The sequence below is a fragment of the Anolis carolinensis genome, chromosome 1 (genome assembly GCF_035594765.1).
Source record: "Anolis carolinensis isolate JA03-04 chromosome 1, rAnoCar3.1.pri, whole genome shotgun sequence".
NCBI lineage: Eukaryota > Metazoa > Chordata > Lepidosauria > Squamata > Dactyloidae > Anolis > Anolis carolinensis.
This window is the reverse complement of record NC_085841.1, coordinates 355,418,346-355,441,926: the sequence shown is the minus strand read 5'-3', so window position 1 is coordinate 355,441,926 and position 23,581 is coordinate 355,418,346. Positions and strand designations below refer to the sequence as shown.

The 23,581-nt window shown below is 40.3% G+C and overlaps 1 protein-coding gene across 1 annotated transcript in view; it reads left to right on the top strand.

Moving 5' to 3' along the window:
* The window catches only part of syne2 (spectrin repeat containing nuclear envelope protein 2), a 325,700-nt gene that overhangs the window by 223,490 nt on the left and 78,629 nt on the right, over nt 1-23,581 (top strand). The window contains exons 69-80 of the mRNA XM_062967506.1: nt 1,788-1,940; nt 3,531-3,740; nt 5,120-5,221; nt 7,163-7,282; nt 8,646-8,846; nt 13,550-13,723; nt 14,118-14,249; nt 15,996-16,192; nt 16,966-17,098; nt 18,054-18,236; nt 19,033-19,179; nt 20,082-20,258. Of these exons, the coding sequence (XP_062823576.1) occupies nt 1,788-1,940; nt 3,531-3,740; nt 5,120-5,221; nt 7,163-7,282; nt 8,646-8,846; nt 13,550-13,723; nt 14,118-14,249; nt 15,996-16,192; nt 16,966-17,098; nt 18,054-18,236; nt 19,033-19,179; nt 20,082-20,258 (1,929 nt within the window). The remainder of the gene's footprint in view (nt 1-1,787; nt 1,941-3,530; nt 3,741-5,119; nt 5,222-7,162; nt 7,283-8,645; nt 8,847-13,549; nt 13,724-14,117; nt 14,250-15,995; nt 16,193-16,965; nt 17,099-18,053; nt 18,237-19,032; nt 19,180-20,081; nt 20,259-23,581) is intronic.

Sequence of the window (23,581 nt, the reverse complement as noted above, 5' to 3'; positions counted from 1 at the left end):
TCCAACATCAGCAGAGTGAAATACCTGTTTCTGCTTCCCTACATTCACATATGTATATTCATGTGCTTTGGGGGTGCTCTGAATGCAATTTTCCTGCTTCTTGGCAGGGGGTTGGACTGGATGGCCCATGAGGTCTCTTCCAACTCTATGATTCTGTGATTTATTTATTATTTACAGTATTTATTTTCCGCCCTTCTCACCCCGAAGGGGACTCAGGGCGGATCACATTATACACACAAAGGGCAAACATTCAATGCCCATAAACACATCAAACAGAGACTGAGACAGACAGACGCAGAGGCAATTTAACCTTCTCCTGAGGGGATGTTCGATTCTGGCCACAGGGGGAGCAGCTGCTTCATCATCCACTCTGATGGCACTTCCTCATTCCAACAGATTCTATGATTCTGTGTTACACAGGGAATGTGAGACATCAGAACCCAAAGTTGGAAGGAGCCACATGAACCTTCTAGTCCAGGCATGGGCAAACTTTGGGCTCTCCAGGTGTTTTAGACTTCAGCTCCCACAATTCCTAACAGCCGGTAGGCTGTTAGGAATTGTGGGAGTTGAAGTCCAAAACACCTGGAGGGCCAAAGTTTGCCCATGCCTGTTCTAGTCCATCTCTTACTCATACAGGTATACTTAACTAAAGCAAGATGTCCATCAAACCTCTGTTTAAAAGAAAGATGGCTATCAAACATCTGTTTAGAAATCTCTGGAGAAGGAAAATTTTCTACTTTTATGGCAATCTGTTCCACAGTTGAACAGTTTTTGCTTTCTGGAAGTGCTTCCTAATGTTTAAGTGGAATTGTTTTTCCTCATATTTTCACTTCATTGGTTCATGTTCCCATGTGTGGAGCTTCAGAAAACAAACTTGCTTCATCTTCTGAGATTTAAGGATGGCTATCATGCCACATGGAGCCCCGGTGGCGAAGTGCGTTAAAGCACTGAGCTGGAGACCGAAAAGTCCCAGGTTCGAATCCAGGGAGCAGCGTGAGCGGCCGCTGTTAGCTCCAGCTCCTGCCAACCTAGCAGTTCGAAAACATGCCAATGTGAGTAGATCAATAGGTACCGCTCCGGCGGGAAGGTAACGGCGCTCCATGCAGTCATGCCGGCCACATGACCTTGGAGGTGTCTACGGACAACGCCGGCTCTTCGGCTTAGGAATGGAGATGAGCACCAACCCCCAGAGTCAGACATGACTGGACTTAACGTCAGGGGAAACCTTTACCTTTTTATCATGCCACACACTAGTTTTTCCTTCTCCAGATTACATATATCCATCTCTCTGAGTCATTTCTCATAGAGCTTGTTTTCTAAAGTGCTCTGTGTTTTGAAAAACACATCCTGCATGTTTCTTCACTGTAAAAGATTCAACAGGGGAGTTCAACAGAGGGAATTCTTGAAGATGCACTTTCCATGCGGAAACACTATGTCCATAACAAAACTTGTATCCAGCTGTATTTCTTTCATACAACTGTGACCATGTCCCATTTTTCAGAAAGTCCTCTCCCAGACCTAATTTGGGCAGGTGGACACAAATTCTCCTTGATTTAGACCATGGCTGTGGATTCCAATAAGAAAGGTTGACATGATAAATCTTACCTATTCTGGGAACATTCACATGTGGCTAATCGTGATTCTACCATAGGGACAGTAACTGTTCTGTACAATGCTAGGCCAATGGAATTCTTAATATGTTCACTTACAGCTGGTTTATATGGTATTTCTACATATTTGTCTAGCTCTGGAAAAAGCTGAGGATTTCTTGTCTCCTTGTCTTCCAGGAAAATGTAGCAGGGGATGTTTCGTTGAGCTTGGATGAGAAACTCTTTGAGCTGCTCCTGGCCATCAGCCGCTGCCTAAATAACATGGAGCAGATGTTAAGCACCTCCGCACTCACCAGCGAAGAAGCTCCCGTGCAACAGATACTCTACGAGGTAGGAACACATGAGAGTGTTTCTGCATTCTTGGAGCTCAGAACCACAGAATTGTTGTTAACGGCTCTCATGTCAGTTTTTATTTATGGCAACCTCATGATTGAGAGTCCTCCAAGTCACCCTGTCAACCAGCTCAGATCTTGCCAACCCAGGGTTGTGGTTTCCCTGATTGAGGGTGCATTTACACTGTAGAATTAATGCAGTTTGGCACCACTTTAATTGCCACAGCTCAAGGCTGTGGTATCCATGGCAGGGACTTGGAACGTGTCCTCTATGGATACGAAGTCCGTGCTGTATAATGTTAAAAATTCTAAGTCTTTCATACATCTTAGTTTTTCTGTTTCTGGCTTTTAAGAGGCACATTAGACGAAATGATTTTCCTGAGTGGATCAAGCAGCCTATGTGTTGATAGAGAAGGAGCACAATTTATTTATTATTTATTTATTTACAGTATTTATATTCCGCCCTTCTTACCCCGAGGGGGACTCAGGGTGGATCACATTATACACACATAGGGCAAACATTCAATGCCCATAAACACATCAAACAGAGACCGAGACAAACAGACGCAGAGGCAATTTAACCTTCTCCTGAGGGGATGTTCAATTCTGGCCACAGGGGGGAGCAGCTGCTTCATCATCCACTCTTGACGGCACTTCCTCATTCCAGGTCGTAAATTAGTTAAACTTGCCTCCTCACTTTTTTATAAGTGGTACCTTATTTCCTACTTGATAGATGCAACTATCTTTCGGGTTGCTAGGTCAGCAACGAGCAGGGGCTAATTTTTATTTTTAATTGACGGGTGCTCACCCCGCCACGGGCTGGCCTCGAACTCATGACCTCATGGTCAGAGTGATTTATTGCAGCTGCTCAACAGCCTGCGCCACAGCCCGGCTCCAAACTAAAACTGCCTGAAACTTGAAATGAATACCAGGAATTGTGTTTCCAGTTATTGCTGCAGTACATTTCCTTTGTAACATCCAGACTAATTATTGCATCAGGACAAGGGCCCTACAGTGTACAATATGCGTTCCATATTCACACTCCATTAAACTCTCAAAAGGGCAGAACGGATGCCAGAACTTGGCTGATGTTCAGGGACACATTGTATTCAAATTAGAATGATCTGGTCCCATTGATAGTTAAGTTTTTTCACAAATAAAGGGGTGTACACAAAATACTAGCATCACGTGCTGAATATTCTCCCTCCAAAGGAACAGGTGGACAAGTCCAGAAGGAAGTATTGCTGTTTACCCTCATTTTCAGCTGGTTTGAAAATATCCCAATTCTTCTTTTTCCTGCCTCCTTCCTTCATTATCTTCAGTTTCCTAAAATTGCCACAGACTTTGTTCACAGTGCAAAAGTAGTTTGCACACAATAAAATCAATGGGCAATAGAAGGAGAAAAGCATGTATATTCTTCCTCATTAATAACATTTGCCATCACAGACACACTCTGATGTTGCTTGACTTCACATGTCACTTTATTTGTGAATTTTTTTCTTTCTACTGAACAGGTTGAATCCTGATGGTCCCTCAGCTACCTTTTACAAAACCATATTTACTTGCTTTTTATCTTATCTCTTCCCAGACTCTTTCTGCAGAACTACAAAAGCTTCATGCAGATATTGGGGATAAAAAGGAAGATCTTTTGAAGTCGATCACTTCCGCTGGTGGTAACCCTGAGAGATTCTCTCAGTGTTTTAGCAACTTGCAGGCGTGGCTACAACAGACAGAAGCGGCCACTGCTTCTAGGAGCAAATGTATGAAAACCGACTTGGACCGTTACAGTTTCTATCAGGTATTGCCTGGTTGAGTTTTCATGTTTTTCTTGCATCCTTTAAAGACACTTCTCACAAGAGCCACTCTTTGTCTTTTTAGCATTTCCCACCTAACATCACATCCACCCATTTTGTGCCTGCTGAAATTAGCATGTGGGAGCACTTAGGAAAATTGTAGTAAATGTTGTTTTATATCCTGTGTACTAACTGGGAATCAGTCCTTTCGTTTGAGAATACAGTAGAGTCTTGTTTATCCAACATAAACGGGCCAGAAGAATGTCAGATAAGCAAAAATATTGGATAATAAGGAGGGATAAAGGAAAAGCCCATTAAACATCAAATTACATTATGATTTTACAAATTAAGCACCAAAACATCATGTTTTACAACAAATCGACAGAAAAAGCAGTTCAATGCACGGTAATGTTATGTAGTAATTACTGTATTTACAAATTTAGCACCAAAACATTGCAATGTATTGAAAACATTGACTACAAAAACATTTACTACTAAAAGGCAGACTGCATTGGATAATACAGAACGTTGGATAAGGTTGGATAAGTGAGACTCTACTGTACAAGCATTGAATTTTATGAATTTTGACTTTGGTATTCAATTTTATATCTTCATGTTTGGGACTCGTATTTAATTCACTTCATAGCTGTCATTCCAAGTCTTAAGGCTCCTTCCAGTTTCTTAACTGCAGTCTCCATTCTGATTTATGACTGATCAAGTGTTATAGAAAGTCTTTGACTGTATCAGTGTCTTTATCATCCACTGTAAAGTTAGAGAAATCACTGGTGATCATTATGTTTGGTTTTGCACTTTTTCCTTGGTTTTCTTTAATAGTCTTAATTTTTTGCTATTGCTATTTTCAGTAATCATAAAATGAATAACACTGCTGGCTTTTCATCATATCAAAATCTGACATTTGAGGCAGCTTCTTCATTCAACCTGATAGTAGCACTATCTCTGCTGTAATGAATAAACAAAAGAGTAAGCTCTCCATAAAACTCACACAAACAGATGCACAGGAAAACACACAATACGAGTGTTTAAGCACATTGTTTTATAGTTTTGTGTTAATTTATGTCTCCATGGGGACAACTTAACCCTTGTCTTCAATGAAGGGCCCAAGCCTGAAGCAAATTATGATTATAAAACTTGGTGTCATTTTTATTTTTCATTAGCAAAGAGCAAGTGATTGCAAATGTAACTATATATATTTTAAAGGACGCTTTCTCTCCTCCCATCCCACTTCTTTTCTGGATGTATATATATGTGCACAGAGAATGATTCTGATTAAGCAATACAGCCAAATTGCAGTTTAATTACCCCACCATTCTGTGCAATGTACCTTTAGGTTCACTTTGGGTTTATTTCCTTGTCTTTGTCACAGAATGAAATCAGGGAATTGTATGATGAGTTGATTAAGAAGAAATCCGTGATGCAACAGTCCTTTGGTGCAACGAGTAGCCATGACATTTCCATGACGCTTCAGGTAATTAGTGGAAATACGAAAATAAAGCCCAATCAGCCATCCAGTGCTGAGCAATTTTACCTAATTTCCTTTTTTCTTTCGGGGTGCTATTGTTTTTCCAAAAATAATTTTATGATTCCCCCTCCAACTATGGGAGGTTGATGGCACTGTGATAAGCACAATTCCTAAAATATTCTGTGTTCAGGTCAAATGCAGATGGACATAGAATCAGAGCATTTGTTGCCCTTTTGGACCATGATTCAAAAGAATCCTTCAATTGGCAAAGCTGACTGAGGGAGTCTGGGAGTTATAGTCCAAAAAGTTAACAATTACAAACCGAAAATAATGGGGCATGGAAACCGTCGTCCTCATCATTACAGCATCAAATTGAGCAGAATTACTAAGAGAATGCCAGACTTTATAAACCACTTGATTCAGCAGATTTTCTAGTTTCTTTAAATGTAATATATTTCTGTATCACCTCTAAGCCCCAAATAATGAACAAATAATAGGAAAACATCTAAAGCAGTGGTTGTCAACCTGGGGTCCCCAGATGTTTTTGGCCTACAACTCCCAGAAATCCCAGCCGGTTTACCAGCTGTTAGGCTTTCTGGGAGTTGAAGGCTAAAAACATCTGGGGACCCCAGGTTGAGAACTACTGATCTAAAGCATCTTAAAAAACCATTAAAATATTCTATTTATGTATTTAAAACATTTATATCCCGCCCTTCTCACCCCGAAGGGGACTCAGGGCGGAGCACAACATATATACGGCAAGCATTGCATGCCAGGACATAAAATAATTATAAATATACACAAACATTAAGCATTAAATTGAGTTATATCTACTTAAAATCGGCTGTTTAAACCAACTAAGGACACCATGCTAGTCTTTTAAAACTTTTTAAATCATTCTAAAAAACAGTCCTAAAACATAGTTTAATGCCGTCAAAGTAGAGCAATTCCAAACATTAAAGGCCATGTAGAACAGTAATATTTTTGCAGCTTGCTAGAAACTCAAAAGAGATGAAGCCAGCCTAACTTCTTTGGTCAGGGAGTTTCACATCAGAGCGTTGCTAATGAGAGAGCCCTCTTATGTGTACATACCAACTTCTTGTGTTCTTAGGACATGCAACAGGTCCTCCTTTGAGGAGGCATAAAAAATTAGAGGGTGTGAACAAAGGCAATGGCTTCATGGGCACGCTATGTATATTAATACAAAAGTCAGGTTCAGTATGTTTGTTGTGCTGGCCAAAGGCCATGACAAAGAGCTTTAAAATATACAGAATGTTCAAGTTAAGAAGTACAAAAGGCGGTAAACAAGAGTCTTCACTACTGTACACACAACAGCAACAACAAATCTTTTCAGGGTTTTGAACCCTGGGAAGCTGACTTTTGGTAAACAGATTTGTTGCTTTCACATATCAACACTACCTTGCCATTGTAAAGTTCTGAAAGACCTGTTTTATCCTGCCCAAGGGCAAGATTTTGTCCCACTACTGCATAAATATGCTTTATACTGGAAGCTTAATATCAGCCTGCACTGCATCTGAAGAAGTAGCTTTATATTCACAAATGCTCATGAAAAAGTAAGAACCAATGACTAGTTTAAAAGATGTTGCCACATTTCTTTTTTCCCCCCTCCACCTTCATTCCTCCATTTTTTGTTGCAGAAAATAGGGCTCCTTTTCTGAAAATTTCAGGCAGGCTCCTATGATGGCAGGACATAGCTTTCAGATGTTATAATTTCAGATGTCCTAATGTTCTTATTATGGCTGATTTCTCTCTGGGAAGAACTGATAAGATGTTCCAATAAGCAGTGGGAATCCAGATCTGGGAAACCACAAGATCCTGCCCACATCACAGATTGTCAAAAATCTTTCATCCTGTAGTTGCCTTAGAAATATCACAGCCTACTAGTAATACCATGCCTTGCTTTAATCATTTCATTGTTTCATTCAGATCACAAAAGACTATGAGTTGGAACTGCAGAACTTTGAGACTCGGATAGCTAAACTAAGAGATCACGGAGAAAAACTTCCTTTGCCTGTTGCCCTAGTCCATGAAGTAGATAAATTAGAGGTAAAGATGTTGAATGATTATTATGCCTTTAGAACTGTCAATTGTTGTCAAAGTGAACTATATTAAACAAAACAAGCTGGGTTTTAGCATAAAAGAGTCCAAGGTTTAGAAAATGTACTGCTTCTTGGCAGGGGGTTGGACTGGATGGCCCATGAGGTCTCTTCCAACTCTACTATTCTATGATTCTATGATTGACCATACTGATGAGTTTATCATACAAGGCAGGACATTAAAATTATAGCAGGATTTGCTTGGGACTTTTCACATGGAGTTGTCGTCTTCTGTTGATTCCTGCGGGTTGGCAGGGGGAGAACACTGGAAGGCACTTTTACAAAAGGTGATCAGTAACAAACTATTTGTGTTTGTAAAAGAAACTTCCAGCTATCTCCAACCTGGATAGAGATGAGAGAAGAACAATGTCATATATTAAGTTCCAGCCAAAGACACTGTTGTCTTGTTGAAATGGTGATTTGCCTGTTTTGTGTAATGAACTCATTCTCAACCTCAGTTTTGGGAAGGAGGCTGGAGGTTGTTGTAAGCTCTACAGAAGGAGCTAACATCTCAATGTATTAATGAGATACAATATGAAGCTTTGTAGCTACCACATCAACAATAATATATCATCTCCCAACCTTCTGATGCTCTGGATCAGGAAAGGTGGAAATTTGAATTAGATGCTTCTGCCTGAAGATGTTCATTAAGCTGTGGCACCCATCTGGTCACTATAATTAGTCGATTTTCCCTTGGAAAAAGTTATTGGGGATATGGATGTTTGTAGGTACTCAGGGCCTTGAGCCAGTGGCCTCCAAAGTGCCATCCTCTCAGTGGTACTTCCCTCCTGAAAGTCCAGAGAGAGTCTGGTTGAAGAGGAGATCGCTGGAGGTAAACTGTAACAATGTTTAGCATGGTCAGCAAAGTTATCATTGGCTTATGATAATATATCATTAAATATGTTGGAATAAGCTTTCACTGGACAGCCAAAAAAGACAAAATGTATAGGTTTTAGAATGGATTGACACATGTCTCTGTGTCTGCAAAACAGAGAAGAATGGAAAACTTGAGTTTGTTTGGAGATCACTGAATCATAGAGTGGCCATAAGTCACAATCAGCATGTTGGCCCATAACACTGAGAAGTCCTTGCTTGCTCATTTGTTGTTAAATGCTGTTGTTGACTTTGACTTATGGAAAATCTTGTGAATGTGAGATCTTCAAATCATCCTATCAAGAGCCATTTTCAATTCTTGAAACTCAAGAGTTGTGGCTTACTTGAGTCTATTCATCTCGAATGCACTCTTCCTTTTCTCCTACTATCTTCTTCCAAACACTATTGTCTTAACTTGATATAACTTGTTTTACTTCCAGGAAGTGCTGGACGACCTTTGGAAGATCTTGAGAGCCAAACAGAGGGAGCTAACATCTCCGTTTATTAGCGAGCAACAGTATGAAGTTTTGTTACAAGGACTAGCAGAGCTCACAGATCTTGGGCGAGAGAAAATTATTCAGATATCCAGCCTGAAAGCTACCAACCAGGCTAATTTACAGTTTCACCTTAAAAATCATAAGGTAACATCTTTCTGCTCAAAGAACTTTTAAAGGTGTGAATCCTCTCCACTTTAAGATGGTGGATTTTTTTTTGTACAACCTGCTAAATAACAAAGAAACTCAAAACTTGGAAAAAATGATTGTTGGATTAAAGCTTAAAGCTTGGGAATTCTGGGACCTTCAATAAAAAGCAACTTATCTTAGTTCTGAAGCCGTATCTTAAAAGTGATCACAATATACAGTTAAAGTTGTAGAGGTTTCTCATTCTTAGCTATAGCACCTATAAGACTAACTGACCTCTATTTTAACATGAGCTTTCATGGATATACACCCACTTCTTCAGATGCCCTACCAAGAGAAAATAAAAACAAGTTAGTTTTAAAGGTGCCACCGCATTTCTTATGTTTTTCCACCACCACCCCTTCTACTTTTTTATGCTGCAAGAGACTAACAGGGCCATTTCTTTGAAAATTACTCTTGTAATAGTTCTCTTTTGTACCTATGAAGCAGTCTTTGGTTTCCTGGCAAGTAAAGGCTTCATGGGAGCTCTGAGCTGGACCTTAAGGTGAAGGTAAAAGTTTTCCCTGACATTAAGTCTAGTCGTGTCCGACACTAAGGCGTGGTGCTCATCTCAATTTCTAAGCTGAAGAGCCGGCTTTGTCCATAGATACCTTCAAGGTCACATGGCCAGCATGACTGCATGGGGCTAACAGCAGGAGCTCACCCCACTTCCCAGATTCGAACTGCTGACTTTTAGGTCAAGCAGCACAGTAGTTTTCAACTAGCTGCGCCACTGGGGGTTCCAAGCTGGACCGTGTTGTGACCTATTTTGTGTTGTGACCTATTTTGTGAGAAGACATGTGTCTTTAGACCAGATCAGAAGAGTCCAAAAGTGCAAATGAGACACCAACATATCCCATTGTGGTTTATTCCAAGTTGGTCCAAGAACATACAAAAGTTTTTGCCACCTCTGTTTACTTGTTCCAATTTCAAATAGTCTGGGACAACAGAAATCTGTTTGCCCATTTAAAGAAACTGCAGCAACAAATCCAGCAACTTCATGACAAATTTCCCTTGTTTGAAGGGCGAGGTTAGCCCAGTAGCTGGATGGGAGATTGATTGGTAACACTTAGTATGTGTGACTTTGTGCTCTTTGGAAGAAAATCAAGCTGTAAATGATACAAAGATATAGATATAGATGAAGTCCACTATTCAAATAAGGATGTGATTAGTATGGTGATTCATTTGTTTCATGTTTACTTGTTACTAGGAGCTTTTCACATAATTCCACCACAAACATAGAAAAGATAGAAAGTGGGGTGGACTCCATTAAGGATAATCATGAAATCCACCCACTGCTATAATTACTTTGCCAGAAATAACATGCAGCCCTGCTAATGAAGTTTAATGTGTGCAAACTGCACAGGAGAAAGATTGCATAAACATGAAATGATTCCTTAGTTAAATGTTTTGAATGTTAAGTTAAAAGAAGCAGTTAGTCACTTCTGTTTTTCTCAGACAAAAATGGCTGTAATTTTGTCTCTTCGAAGTAGAAAAATGGCTACATCTCAACAGAGTATGAGAAGCAAGTTATGTATGGAAATGCTCTTTGTAGAAGTCATGAAGAAAGTAATATCTTGCTCTGTTGGTCAGAGATACAAAGCTAGGGGCTCATCTTGCGAAGCAGTCATTCTTCAGCTTTGGTGGTTGCATGCTTATTAGATTATATATGTGTGCATGTAATCCATCCATATTAACTGGGTTAGAAATACAAAGCAACCACAAAAGTGAAAAACCACAAATTTAAAAATTGCTATTTTTCTTTTTTGCTTGAGAGAACATCTGTCCATGGATTCCTAGGTTTTCTAGCATGACTCTTTGATCAACTTTCACTGGAAGCTAAACCATAAAATTTCATTGAAATACCTAGATATTTCTTACTTTACTTACTTAAGCAATCCCTCATCGTCCAAGTATGATGGCCTTCTAAGTGTAATGTCCTAGCAGTGGATATGGAGGTGACTGTGGAGCCCTATTCCTGATCCGCATGTTCTTCCACAATGAGGGCATCACTTTCCAGGTGGAAGACAGTCCCGGTCAGGGTTGGCTTGACGCACCTTCCTCTTGGCATCTTTCTCCTTTTCACCCTCCATTCGTGCCTCTTCAAATTGCACAGCACTGCTGGTCACAACTGACCTCCAGCTAGAGCACTCAAGGGCCAGGGCTTCCCAATTCTCAGTATCTATGCCACAGTTTTCAAGGTTGACTTTAAGCCCATTTTTAATTCTCCTTTCCTGTTCTCCAACATTCAGTCTTCCATTCTTGAGTTGGGAGTAGAGTAACTACTTTAGGAGACGGTGATCGGTCATTCAGACAACATGGCCAGTCCAGCAGAGTTGATGGCGTAGGAGCATCGCTTCAATGCTGGTGGTCTTTGCTTCTTCCAGCACGCTGGCATTTGTCCTCCTGTCTTCCCAAGACATTTGCCCGATTTTTCAGAGGCAACGCTGATAGAATTGTTCCAGGAGTTGAGTGTGACGTCAATAGACAGTCTACATCTCGCAGGCGTATAACAGGGTTGGGAGGACAATAGCTTTATAAACCAGCACCTTGGTATCTCTAGAAAGATGTTATCTCTAGAAATCACTAGGTCTAGAAGTTAGCCTTAGAGTCACACTGGAGGACCTAGATCGCAGCTTTCCAAACTGTCACAACACATCACTGTGTCAGCTGCGGTGTGTAAGTGTGTAGTGTGAAAGAGTAATGACATAAATCTTGGAAACGTATGTTATAATCTTACAAATCATATATTTTTTTAAAAATATCTCAATCAAAAGATTTTCATGAGATATACATCCGCCATACATTTCATTATTACAATTCATGTATGTTTCTATATCTTTTATAAGAGGTTTATTTATTTATTTATTTATTTATTTACAGTATTTATATTCCGCCCTTCTCACCCCGAAGGGGACTCAGGGCGGATCACATTATATACATATAGGGCAAACATTCAATGCCCATATACACATAGAACCGAGACAGAGACAGATGCAGAGGCAATTTAACCTTTTCCTGAGGGGATGTTCGATTCTGGCCACAGGGGGGAACAGCTGCTTCATCATCCACTGTGATGGCACTTCCTCATTCCAATGTCATAAATTAGTTAAATTTGCCTCCCCACTTTATAAGTGGTACCTTATTTCCTACTTGATAGATGCAACTATCTTTCGGGTTGCTAGGTCAGCAACGAGCAGGGGCTATTTTTTATTTTTTTATTGACAGGTGCTTACCCTGCCACCGGCTGGCCTCAAACTCATGACCTCATGGTCAGAGTGATTTATTGCAGCAGGCTGCTCACCAGCCTGCGCCACAGCCCGGCCTGGTTGGTTTAACCTCCAGTTTACTAGTAAAACGGAATGACTGTGTTGCAAAATGATGCATGTTTAAAGATGTGTCACCAAGATGAAATCCTTGGAAAACTCTGACTTGAATACTTCTAGAGAAAACATGTTTAACCAAATCCTGAAGTCAAAACTGCAAAAGTGGAGGAACAACGAACAAGCAAACTGCTTCCACAGTGATTGCTACCTGGGTTCAGCGAACCAAGTATTCTCCTGTCAAAATTGGGAAATAACTCACTTTGTTCCAAAACAAACAGCAAGTTGAATCAGTCATTGTTTATGATTTGCAGGGCCCCCTCCCATTCTCCCAGTATGGGACCCAAAGCAGGTTATCGTATAAGTTAAATGAAAGTAGTTAAAAGCATTGAACAACCAATCCAATTACAACAATAATTTAAAAACATTAAAGTAATACAATTAAAAACACAGATTACCTATTGCACAACTGCTGCCCCAATCCTTTGAAGACTGATTAAATAAGAAGGTCTTTACCTGCCCAGCAAGAAGAGAACAGAATGGAGGTCAACCAAGCTTCCCGCGAGAAGGAGTTCTTCAGCCTTGGAGCAGCCATTGAGAAAGCTCTTTCATGCATACTTACAACATGTCCCATTTATAAGTCAACCTAAGATGTTGGGGTCGATTTTTTGGCAAAACATTGTTCCAGCTTGTATGAAAGTCTATGGAGCCCCCCCCCCCCCGGTAGTACAGCGGATTAAACCACCAAGCTCCTGAATTTGCTGACCAAAAGGTCAGTGGTTTGAATCCAGGGAACAAAGTGAGTTCCCACTGTTAGCCCCAACTTCTGCCAACCTAGCAGTTCGAAAACATGCAAATGTGAGTAGATCAATAGGTACAGCTGTGGTGGGAAGATAACAATGCTCCAGGCAGTCATGCTGGCCACACGACCTCGGAAGTGTCTACGAACAATGCCAGCTCTTGGGCTTAGAAATTGAGAGGAGCATTAACCCCTAGAGTTGGGCACGACTAGACTTAATGTCAGGGGAAAACCTTTACTTTTACCTTAAGCAAGTCTATACAATAATTAACAACAACTGTGGTTGCTTCCTGTGCATTTCCATAATATGGTGAGCATCTTGTCATTATAAAAAAATATACACTTTTATTTTTAATCAAAAATTTCATATAAAGAAAGTAAATGTGATTATTACGAAGTAAAAGATCCCACCAGGCACCTATACAGCATAAGAAGTCTTTTAATTTCAGTAATCCATCTGTAAGGAAATTAATTGTATCGAGGTTTTTTTAAAATGAGCTTACTGATCTATACTTAATGTCTCTTTTCCTTTCTGGATGCAGAGCTTTTTCTGTAACCTTAAGACTCACATGCTGCTTGTGCAAATGTGCTCCCAAAAAGTGGCACCTTCAGTATTACAAAAGCGAGAGAAATCCTGGAAGGAGTTGGAAAAGAATATCGATTCATTGGAACAGCAAGCGATCCAACACGGAACCTGTCTGGAAATGCTATCACAGGTAAAGAAATGGGTTCCAAATTGCATGAAATATATAGAGATCTGTTGCAAAGAGTGTCGCATGCAGCTCTCAGTTCATATTAAGAAGAAGAATTATCCTCTTGAGGAAGGCATAAGTTTCTGCTTTATCAAAAGGATCCTTTTTCTGTATGTTTCTATCTGATTCAGGTGACGTAGGAAGCTGTGGTGTATATGAAACATAAATGAGTCTTGTGTTTACTTGAGCCCATCTGATATTTCAAACTCTGAGGGGAATCCAGAATCCAGAACACTTATGGTCCCAAACATTTCTGAAAAGGGATATTTAAACTCTACGGGAACAACGACATTCTTTTAAATTTGCTTACCTTGTGTACAGTAATATATTCTCATAAAGCTGTATTTCCTTCTCTTAGGACTGGATAGAATTTGACGAGAGTTATGCGTCCTTCTGTCAAAAACTGGAGGCACTCTCTTCTGAGGTCCCTTCTGTGAGTCTGGTGGAAGGAACAGAGGAAAGGCTGATGGAAAGAACTCAACTCCTCCAGGTATTTTTAGAATGTGTAATTTGCATTATGTTTGTTGCCCCATTTAAACAAACAAAGTTTAAACATCTCCACTGGCTACCGATAAGTTTCCGGGCCCAATTCAAGGTGCAGGTTATCACATACAAAGCCCTAAACGGTTTGGGACCTACTTATCTCCGCAATCGCCTCCTCCTTTATGAACCCGCATGGGCCCTAAGATCTTCCGGGGAGGCCCTTCTCTCGCTCCCACCTCCATCTCAAGCACGGTTGGTGGAGACGAGAGAGAGGGCCTTCTCAGTAGTGGCTCCCCGACTCTGGAACTCGCTCCCCAGGGAGATTAGACTGGCTCCTTTGTTGTCCACCTTCCGCCGGAGTCTAAAAACTTGGATGTTCTGATACCCTTTTGAGTGAAGAAGCCACTAGCCATGTATCTTGTTTTGAAACGATGCTACATTTTAATATTGTCCCCCATTTTATAGGCTTTAGTGTTTTAACGCGATCCGTTCCTTGTCCTCCCCCGCCCAGCTCTATTTTACTCACGGACTTTACTCAGAGTTTTGCACTAATCACCCTCTGTGCATAGCAATTGATATCTTGGTTTTAATAATTGTCATGTTATGTTGTTTTATAACTATGTTATTATATTGTGTTTTAAATGTATGGATTGTTTTTCTTATGTAAGCCGCTCTGAATCCCTTCAGGGAGATGGAGGTGGGGTACAACAATAAAGTTGTTGTTGTTGTTGTTATTACTAGCTGTGCCCGGCCACACGTTGCTGTGGCTTATGGGAATGCTTTGTTGGCCAAGTGGAATAGCAGTGAATAGCCATGCAGCCTTAAAAGCCTGAATCCTGGCTGTACCCCAGTGCCATTGTGGCTGAGGGAGTTGATAGGAGATGAAGTGGGTGGGGCCTAAAGGGGGCAGGACCTACCCTTCTGACCAGCAACCAGGGTTGAAAATGGCTCTTCCTCGTTCTCTAATTTGGACTTTATTTTCCAGGTTTTTTGTTTGAAAGACATAGATTGGATGACTATGCCTTTTGTGGCCAAATTTGGTGTGATTTGGTTCAGTGGTTTTGTTTTTTACTCAGTCCTACAAACGTGCATTACATTTTTAATATATAGATTGTTATTAATAATATGTTGTTTTTATATGCCTTCTGGTTTAAAACAACCCTCTCATTTGGGAGGGGGTGTTGGTGAGATGTTTCAGATTTGCCGTTGCCATGCTCTTAGGCTGAGAGAGTGTGACTTGCTCAAGATCACCCAGCATGTTTCCGTGGTTGAGTGGAGGTTCAAACCTTTGTCTCCCAGACTCCTAGCCCAACACTCAAGCCTATACACTATACCAGCTCTGAAATCAATCCAGGCATACAGTGAAAGTATACTTAAACACTTCATTCAACCATTAAGGTCATTGCTAGTTCAAGGGCCTTAAAATAAGATATACTTTGTTTTAGAGACCCATAAGGATTTGAGTGTGGTAAAGACTGATGAAGCAAAAGTGGTCCAAACAGGATATATTAGACAGCATGATAGAGTGCCAATCTCCTCTTAGTTGTGAACAGAATTTGTTGACTTTTGTCATAAAATACTTTGGTTGCTAAGAGTGATAAAATTATATTGGATGATAAATGAAATTTGCTTCACCCATGCTGTCTATTCCATACTAAAATGGATGGCATGTGTGAGAAACTGAAGGGAAATAACCTGTGAACACCTTATAACCGTACTTCTCATTTTTACTCCACATCATGTTCTCTCTTAGCAAATCAAGAAGAATATTGAAAAAGAAAAGGCCAGGTATGGTCAGCTAGTGAAAGAAGGGAAGGATTTGATGGAGCTTCTGAACTGTCCTGAATTGGAAAGCCAAGTTGGAAAGCTACAAGAGCAATGGGCATCTCTTTCTCAAAAAGTTGGCCATGAGCTAGAGAGACTTGATCGTTTACTCAGACTCTTATCCAGGTAGGTGTGATATGTATTACTTTCTTCACTTTATAGAAGGCTGGTTCAGTTCTCTGGGGATGATGGTAGTTGTAGTCAAACACAGAAACCTGATGTACAGCCTCAAGCCAGCTTAAACAATGGTAACAACAACTATGGGAATTTAAGTAAGTGGACATTAGAACATATTTGCACTTTCAAAGGACTTCTAAAAACACAAATCTGTTCTAATACATCTTGTTTTTAAAGGAAACCACTGATTTTATTATGGAATTTTTGCCTAATTAAAATGGTGGAAGAAATCCATCTAAGAAACTCGTAACTTGGTGGCAAAGAGACAATTTTGGGGATTAGCAGAGGCATGGAGAGGAGCATAAAGTCAGGTGGAAGATACCTACAGCTTCTGGTTATGGATTGGTCACCTCTATTGAGATAAAAAAGTTTTAAGCTTTTTACATCTTTGCAACCAATTCATTTGAATTCTGAAACTTAGATATAGCAGCTCACAGTTAATTGATTTCTCTACAATCTTCAGCCTGGTTCCTGTGAAATCACTTTAGGTGGCTTCCAGATACTATTTGGTCCATGAACACCAGCCATCATGCTAATAATAATCGATGATGAGCAGGCCACAATTCCTGGCCCACATAGTAATTGCTGCTTTAAACAACAACCATTTGGTTGCTTCATGTTGATTTATGTGATTCTCAGCCACCTTTGAAGCCTGATATAGGATTGGACGGTCTGTAGTGTTGGCCATTTATTCTAGTTCCAACATTGATTTGTTTCTGCAGCTACAACCGAGAATCCAAGGATTTGGATCGCTGGTTGGCAGTAGCTCAACAGCGTGTGAATGACTGGAAGGAGCAGTCGCTCGATGCATCCCAGGAGCTCAGCACCGTCAGAGACAATTTACAGAGCTTGCTTGTAAGTTGAGTCGTTTTTGTGTAGTAGATAATTATTAGAAAGCACAGAAACTGTCTTGCTGAATCAAGCCAACATTCCATATAGTCTAGAACTGTGTTTTCAGTACTGATCGTTTTAAAGATTTCCCTTTATGTATTCCCAATATTTAGTACACAGAATATGCTGCTTCCAAACATAGAGGTTCCATTTTCAGCTGTGCTGTTAGCCATTGATAGACATATATTCTATAAATGTGCCTTCTTTTCTCAAAACCTTTTTGGAAACATGCATCTTATTCATGAATTAATAAATAAAATAGCATCTTCCCTAGGCTATCCAAAGCTAATATATGTGTTTGGCTGGAGTTATACTTTAAAAAGTATCTGTTCCAAATTACTGGATCTTTTAAATTAATAACTATAGCCACATTTTACTTCATTCTTTTATTTAAATAGAGTTTACTTTTGTTAATTTTATACGTCGGTTTTATGTAAATGTGTTACTGATTTTAAATGTTGATGTACTGCATTTTATATGTTGTATGGCACCATTGTGTGCTATTTCGTAAGCTTCCCCGAGTCCCTACCGGAGATGGTGGTGGGGTATAAATAAAGTTGTTGTTGTTGTTGTTATTATTATTATTATTATTATTATTATTATTATTATTATTATTATTATTATTATTATTGATTACTTAGTCACACTTGCATTAATCTTTCACACCAATCCTTTGAGAAACCAATTGGTCTAAAATTACCCAACGGTGCCATGGCTTTGTGGAGACTTGAACCTATATCTCCCAAGTCCCTGTCTATTGCCTTAACTATTGCACTACACTGTCTCACAAATAAGCAAGCAAAATACGGTTATCCAAGCAACAGCTTTTCCTTATATTTTATCATCTTTTTTCACTTATGTCTTTGTGAACTCTTCCCTGTTTTTCTTGCGTTTTTTTTTTTTTTGCCCTGCTCTTTAGGAATTCACTAAAGAAATTGATGAAAAATATTCCTTGATGTCATCAGTGCAGAGCACTGGCAATCAGCTCTTGCTTATTAAGGAATCAGATTCTGCGGTGCTGCGGTCGTCCTTGACAGAGTATGAACAGAAGTGGGCTGATCTGACCACCCAGTTGCCAGGCATCCAAGAGAAGTTTCACCAGGTAAAAATAAAAATAAAACCAAGAGCCCAGTATTAGTGCTTCTGTATTATGCAGCTCAATCGTGCTTGTATTCAAAGGCTTCCCTAACTATCATCTTGCCTAAGTAAAATCTACCAGTATTGCAGCTTTCTTATGAATCAAAGATTACAAGAATTTGCATAAAACTAAAGGATGCAATCCTGCAAACAAGTGCATGTGCTCAAGTCCCATTGATTTCATATTCTGGGATGTGCCTGACAATTCCTTCAGCAGTCTTCACAGTCCTTCAAGTGAATACTTTTCCCTTGCTCCCATTTCAGCTCATGCACTTGTCAAATCCTTGCTTCATTTTAAAATTGTGAACACTCTCCAAGAACAATGGTAGGGAATTTAAAAGGCTGTGCCTCCATGTCAGACAGGGAGGGAGATGTGCCACTTAACAGAAAAAAGGGAACAAATAAAGGCACTCTATGCAAGGACCCAACAGACAGATGGGCTACATTCAGCCCCTTCTTCCTCGGTTGTTTCTGCAATTCCCACTGCACCATCCCATAGTAAAATCACAGCTTTTAAGCATACAAACAAGATATGTAATGGTCACATTCCATTTAAAAAGAAAACCTCCAGGAAGCATAATTCTCCTGAAAAGTAAGGACCATACCATGCACACATCTTGTTAACGTAAGAAAGCATGGGTGAATACACCATTGAATAGATAACATACAAGCATAAAGAAGCATCATTCATGATTAATTAAATCCGCAAACATCAAACCTTCAAATATGAACATTAGAATGATTCCATAATTCCTTTCCAGCTCCAGATGGCAAAGCTGCCATCTCATGAGGCCATCACAGAATTGACTGCCTGGATGAACCAGATTGACCAACTAAAGAGCAACAAGGCTACTATTGATCTGCAGAGTTCTGCAGGCCAAGTAAAAAACCTGCTTAAAGAATACAAGGTAAGATACTACAAGAATGACTTTTCTAGAAGCTAATACTATGACAAGTAGAAATACAATAATCTGCATGAGGAATCACAATGCAGGAGCTTTCCCTTCGGTGGCCAGAACGGATATCTTTTTTACATTGGAGCACTAAGAAAACGTTACTCAGCTCCTAAGGAAACAGTAGCTGCTATTATTATTATTATTATTATTATTATTATTATTATTATTATTATTATTACCACCCTGCTTTTTCTCTCTAAAAAAGAGACCCAAAATGGCCTACAGTAAAAGCAATATAATACAATTTATAACTTAAAAGTGTACAAACATTAAAATATAATTCAATATAATAGTATTAAAAATGAACAGTTACACAGTTTTATCACAAACAAGGACCAGCATACTCACGTTTGCATTGGATGGCTATATCAGTTTACTAGAACAGCCCTGTGTTTGTATTATGCTCATAACATAATGCACATTGTGTCCTGTGTAAAAAAATTTACTAATTTTTTATTATAATGTGTATGTTATTGTCATTTTATACTTTTGATATTAATGATGAAATTGTGGCATTGAATGTTTGCCGTTTATATGTATGTTAACCCCCCTGAGTCCCTCTGGGGAGAGAGGGCGGACTAGAAATAAAGTTTTTATTATTATTATTATTATTATTATTATTATTATTATTATTATTATTATTATTAGACTGGTAGTTTAACAAGCTGGGAAGTGCATTAACCTTTAAGTCTCACATATACTGTAACTATTAGCAAAGCACTGTGCCATGCAGTCACCGAAATTATAGGTTTTAGTTTTTCTATGCATTAATGCCTTTCCGAGCACCAGGGAAAATGTATTTTCTACAGGTAAAAATAGCTTTTGAAGGCTGGATGTTGTGTTTACTTTTTCAGGAATATCTGTTAGAAATGAATTTCAAACAGTGGGTAGTGGATTATGTCAACCAGTCACTACTACAGATGACGACTTGTGATGTTGAAAGCAAGCGCTACGAGAGGACAGCCTTCGCAGAGCGTCTGGGGGAGATGAATTTGCAGTGGCACAAGCTACAAGGGGCTCTTAACGAAAAGGTCTGGTCATCATTTACAATTCTGTTCTTATACTTCTTGACTCTATATTCATGCTGAACCACCTTCACTCCTCTTGGCTGATTTCTTCCTCTCACTTTGCATCTCCGAAAGTCAGGTCCAGGAGGTTAAGGACCCCATTGAACAGCATGAGAAATTGCATGGGCGTCTTCAATCAGTGGGCCTTTCTTTCCACCTTTCAGTAGTAGAGGGAGGGAGAATTCCACTGGATCTGGACCCCTTGATTATATCAACTGGCAGATGACAACTTATTTATTTATTTACAGCATTTATATTCCGCCCTTCTCACCCCAAAGGGGACTCAGGGCAGATCACATTACACATATAGGCAAACATTCAATGCCTTTTAACATAGGACAAAGACAAACAACATAGCTCCGAGCGGGCCTTGAACTCATGACCTCCTGGTCAGAGTGATTGATTGCAGTTAATTGCAGCTGGTTTGCTCTCCCGTCTGCGCCACAGCCCCGGGCTTCTGATGTTGAAAGCAAGTTCTGTAAGAGTTCTGCATATGCAAAGCCTCTTGGGCAGATATGGGCAAACTTCGCCCCTCCAGGTGTTTTGGACTTCAATAGGCTGTTAGGAATTGTGGGAGTTGAAGTCCAAAACACCTGGAGGGGCGAAGATTGGCCATGCCTACTGTTGGGGAAATGAATGAGTAGTGATTCAGAATTAAGGATTTCGTGCTACTTCTTCCTTTAGAAGGATTGTTTCTGGAATAGAAAGAATCTGATTGAAGTGTATGGTATCTAGGAACGTTTGCCTGCTACCCAGTATGGTGGCCTCCATATATGATGGACAGCTAATCCAATAATAATAATGATGATGATAATAATACTCCTGACCTCACGATCGTGTTAAAAAACAAAGTATGGATTGTCGGTGTTGCAATCCCAGGTGACAGCAGGATTGAAGAGAAACAACTAGAAAAGCTGGCACGATATGAGGATTTAAAGATCGAATTGCACAGACTGTGGCACAAGCCAGTCAAGGTGGTCCCAGTGGTGATCGGCACACTGGGTGCAGTGCCTAAAGACCTTGGCCTGCACTTGAACACAATTGGCGCTGACAAAATTACCATCTGCCAGCTGCAGAAGGCTACCTTACTGGTATCTGCAAGCATTATTCGCCAATACATCACACAGCCCTAGACACTTGTACAACAGCCAGCAGAGTGTCTGCTGTGGACTCATCTTGTTGGGTTTCAAATAATAATAATAATAATAATAATAATAATAATAATAATAACAAAAACAACAACTCTATATTTATATCCTGCCTCCATCTCCCCAAAGGGACTTGGGGCGGCTTACATGGGGAACAAGCCCAATCCAACAGCGTTTAAAACCAACCATAGATTAAAACATAACTCAATAAAATCAATAACATTGCAAAAGACAAATAACATAACATAAAACAGCATCATCAATCCCAGCCAGCATTGTTGGGAATTACTTTGAAAGGTATACAAGTTGAAACCTGCTTAAACAATAATACTTCATGGTCCTTTCCTATCAACTCTGGAGGTCAAGGCACTCTCCATAATGATCATAGGCAGTGCAGTGAGAGGAGAATATGGCTGGAATTTGGCATGTATCTAATTATATTTGAGCCTCCATCCATGTTCTGGTTTCTCACTCACAGTGCCCTTGTGCTCAGTCATTGTCTCCAGTGTTTCATCTGCGATGCCTGATTCCATCTTAAAATTTGACAAATAACACAATGTAACATGATTTTTGTTCCTGGGTTATAAATGGCATTTCCTAATTGGGTCTGTCATAAAAACATGAAAAAAAGTTTATTAAACAGAAAAAATTTGTTTGGTGGGACATCCTGCAGTACATTTTGCTCTAGTTTTTCAATGAGTATCCCGTAGAGTCTCAACCAATTCAACATAGTTTGTGACAGCCACAAAAATGAAATTTCTAGAATATGATAACTACTTTCAAAGTAAGAACTGCACAATTAAATAGGAAATAACACTTTCAAACCAGGAACCGAAAAAAATTGTTAGATAGTGCAAGCAGATGCTTACTGTTTTTCAGAACTGAAAACAAATTGAAAACAACAAGTCCATGGAGACACTAGCTTTTACAGAGTCTACCACTCACTTTACATTCTGAAACAACAGAGTGAATTATGTTGGGAATCCTTAATCTGCTGGCTTCCTGAATTTAAATCTGCAAATTAGGAATCTTAAAAGTGCAGCATAGATGTATCATGTATCACACTGACTCTGGTTTCTGGGGGACCTTTCACATGACACAATTCTAGCACTGTGATTCCATTTTAACTTCTGTGTCTACATTCTGTGCAATCTTGGAACTTGTAGTTTGTAGAATGCGAAAACTCCTCAGCTGAGAATGATAAATGCCTCTCCCATTTCCTCCCCATGGGAGGAAGGTGGCGGTGTGGAGGAGCTCACCATCGCTCCGTTGCCATGGACCGACCATCACCTGATCAGGTTTAGACTCACTGTGCCCCCCAACCTCCGCAGGGGTGAAGGACCTAAAATGGTCCGCCCCAGGAGGCTTATGGATCCGGATGGATTCCTGACGGCTCTTGGGGAATTCCCCGCCACCTCGGCTGGTGATTCTGTCGATGCTCTGGTCACCCTCTGGAACAAGGAGGCGGCTAGGGCAATAGACACGATCGCTCCAGAACGTCCCCTCTCGAGTACCCGAGCTAAAGCATCTCCTTGGTTTACTGAGGAGTTGGCAGCGATGAAGCGAAAGAAGAGGGAACTGGAGAGCGTGTGGCATTCGGAGCCAAGCGGGCCAAACCGAACACGGCTGTGTTCCTATCTTAGGGCATATGCCGCGGCAATAGATGCTGCAAAGAACGTTTTCTTTGCAGCTAATATTGCGTCAGCAAAGAACCGTCCGGCGGAGCTGTTCGAGTTGTCAGAGGTTTGTTATATCCCGTCCCTCAAGACGGGATCCCTGACAAATCGGCAGCCCGCTGTGAAGCATTTGCTCGGTTCTTTGCGGACAAAGTCGCTTTGATCCGTTCTGGCTTTGACACCATATTAATGGCAGTCTCCGAGGATGTAACACGAGCACCTGCTTGTCCTATTTTGATGGATTCATTTCAATTGGTTCAGCCTGAGGACGTGGACAAGGTGCTTGGAGAGGTGAGGGCTACCACATTCATCCTAGACCCCTGCCCATCCTGGCTGGTGAGAGAAGCCAGAGGGGGATTGGTCGAGTGGGTGAAGGTGGTGGTGAATGCCTCCCTTCGGGAAGGCATATTTCCAGCGAGCCTGAAATTGGCTGTGATCAAACCGCTGTTGAAGAAGCCATCAC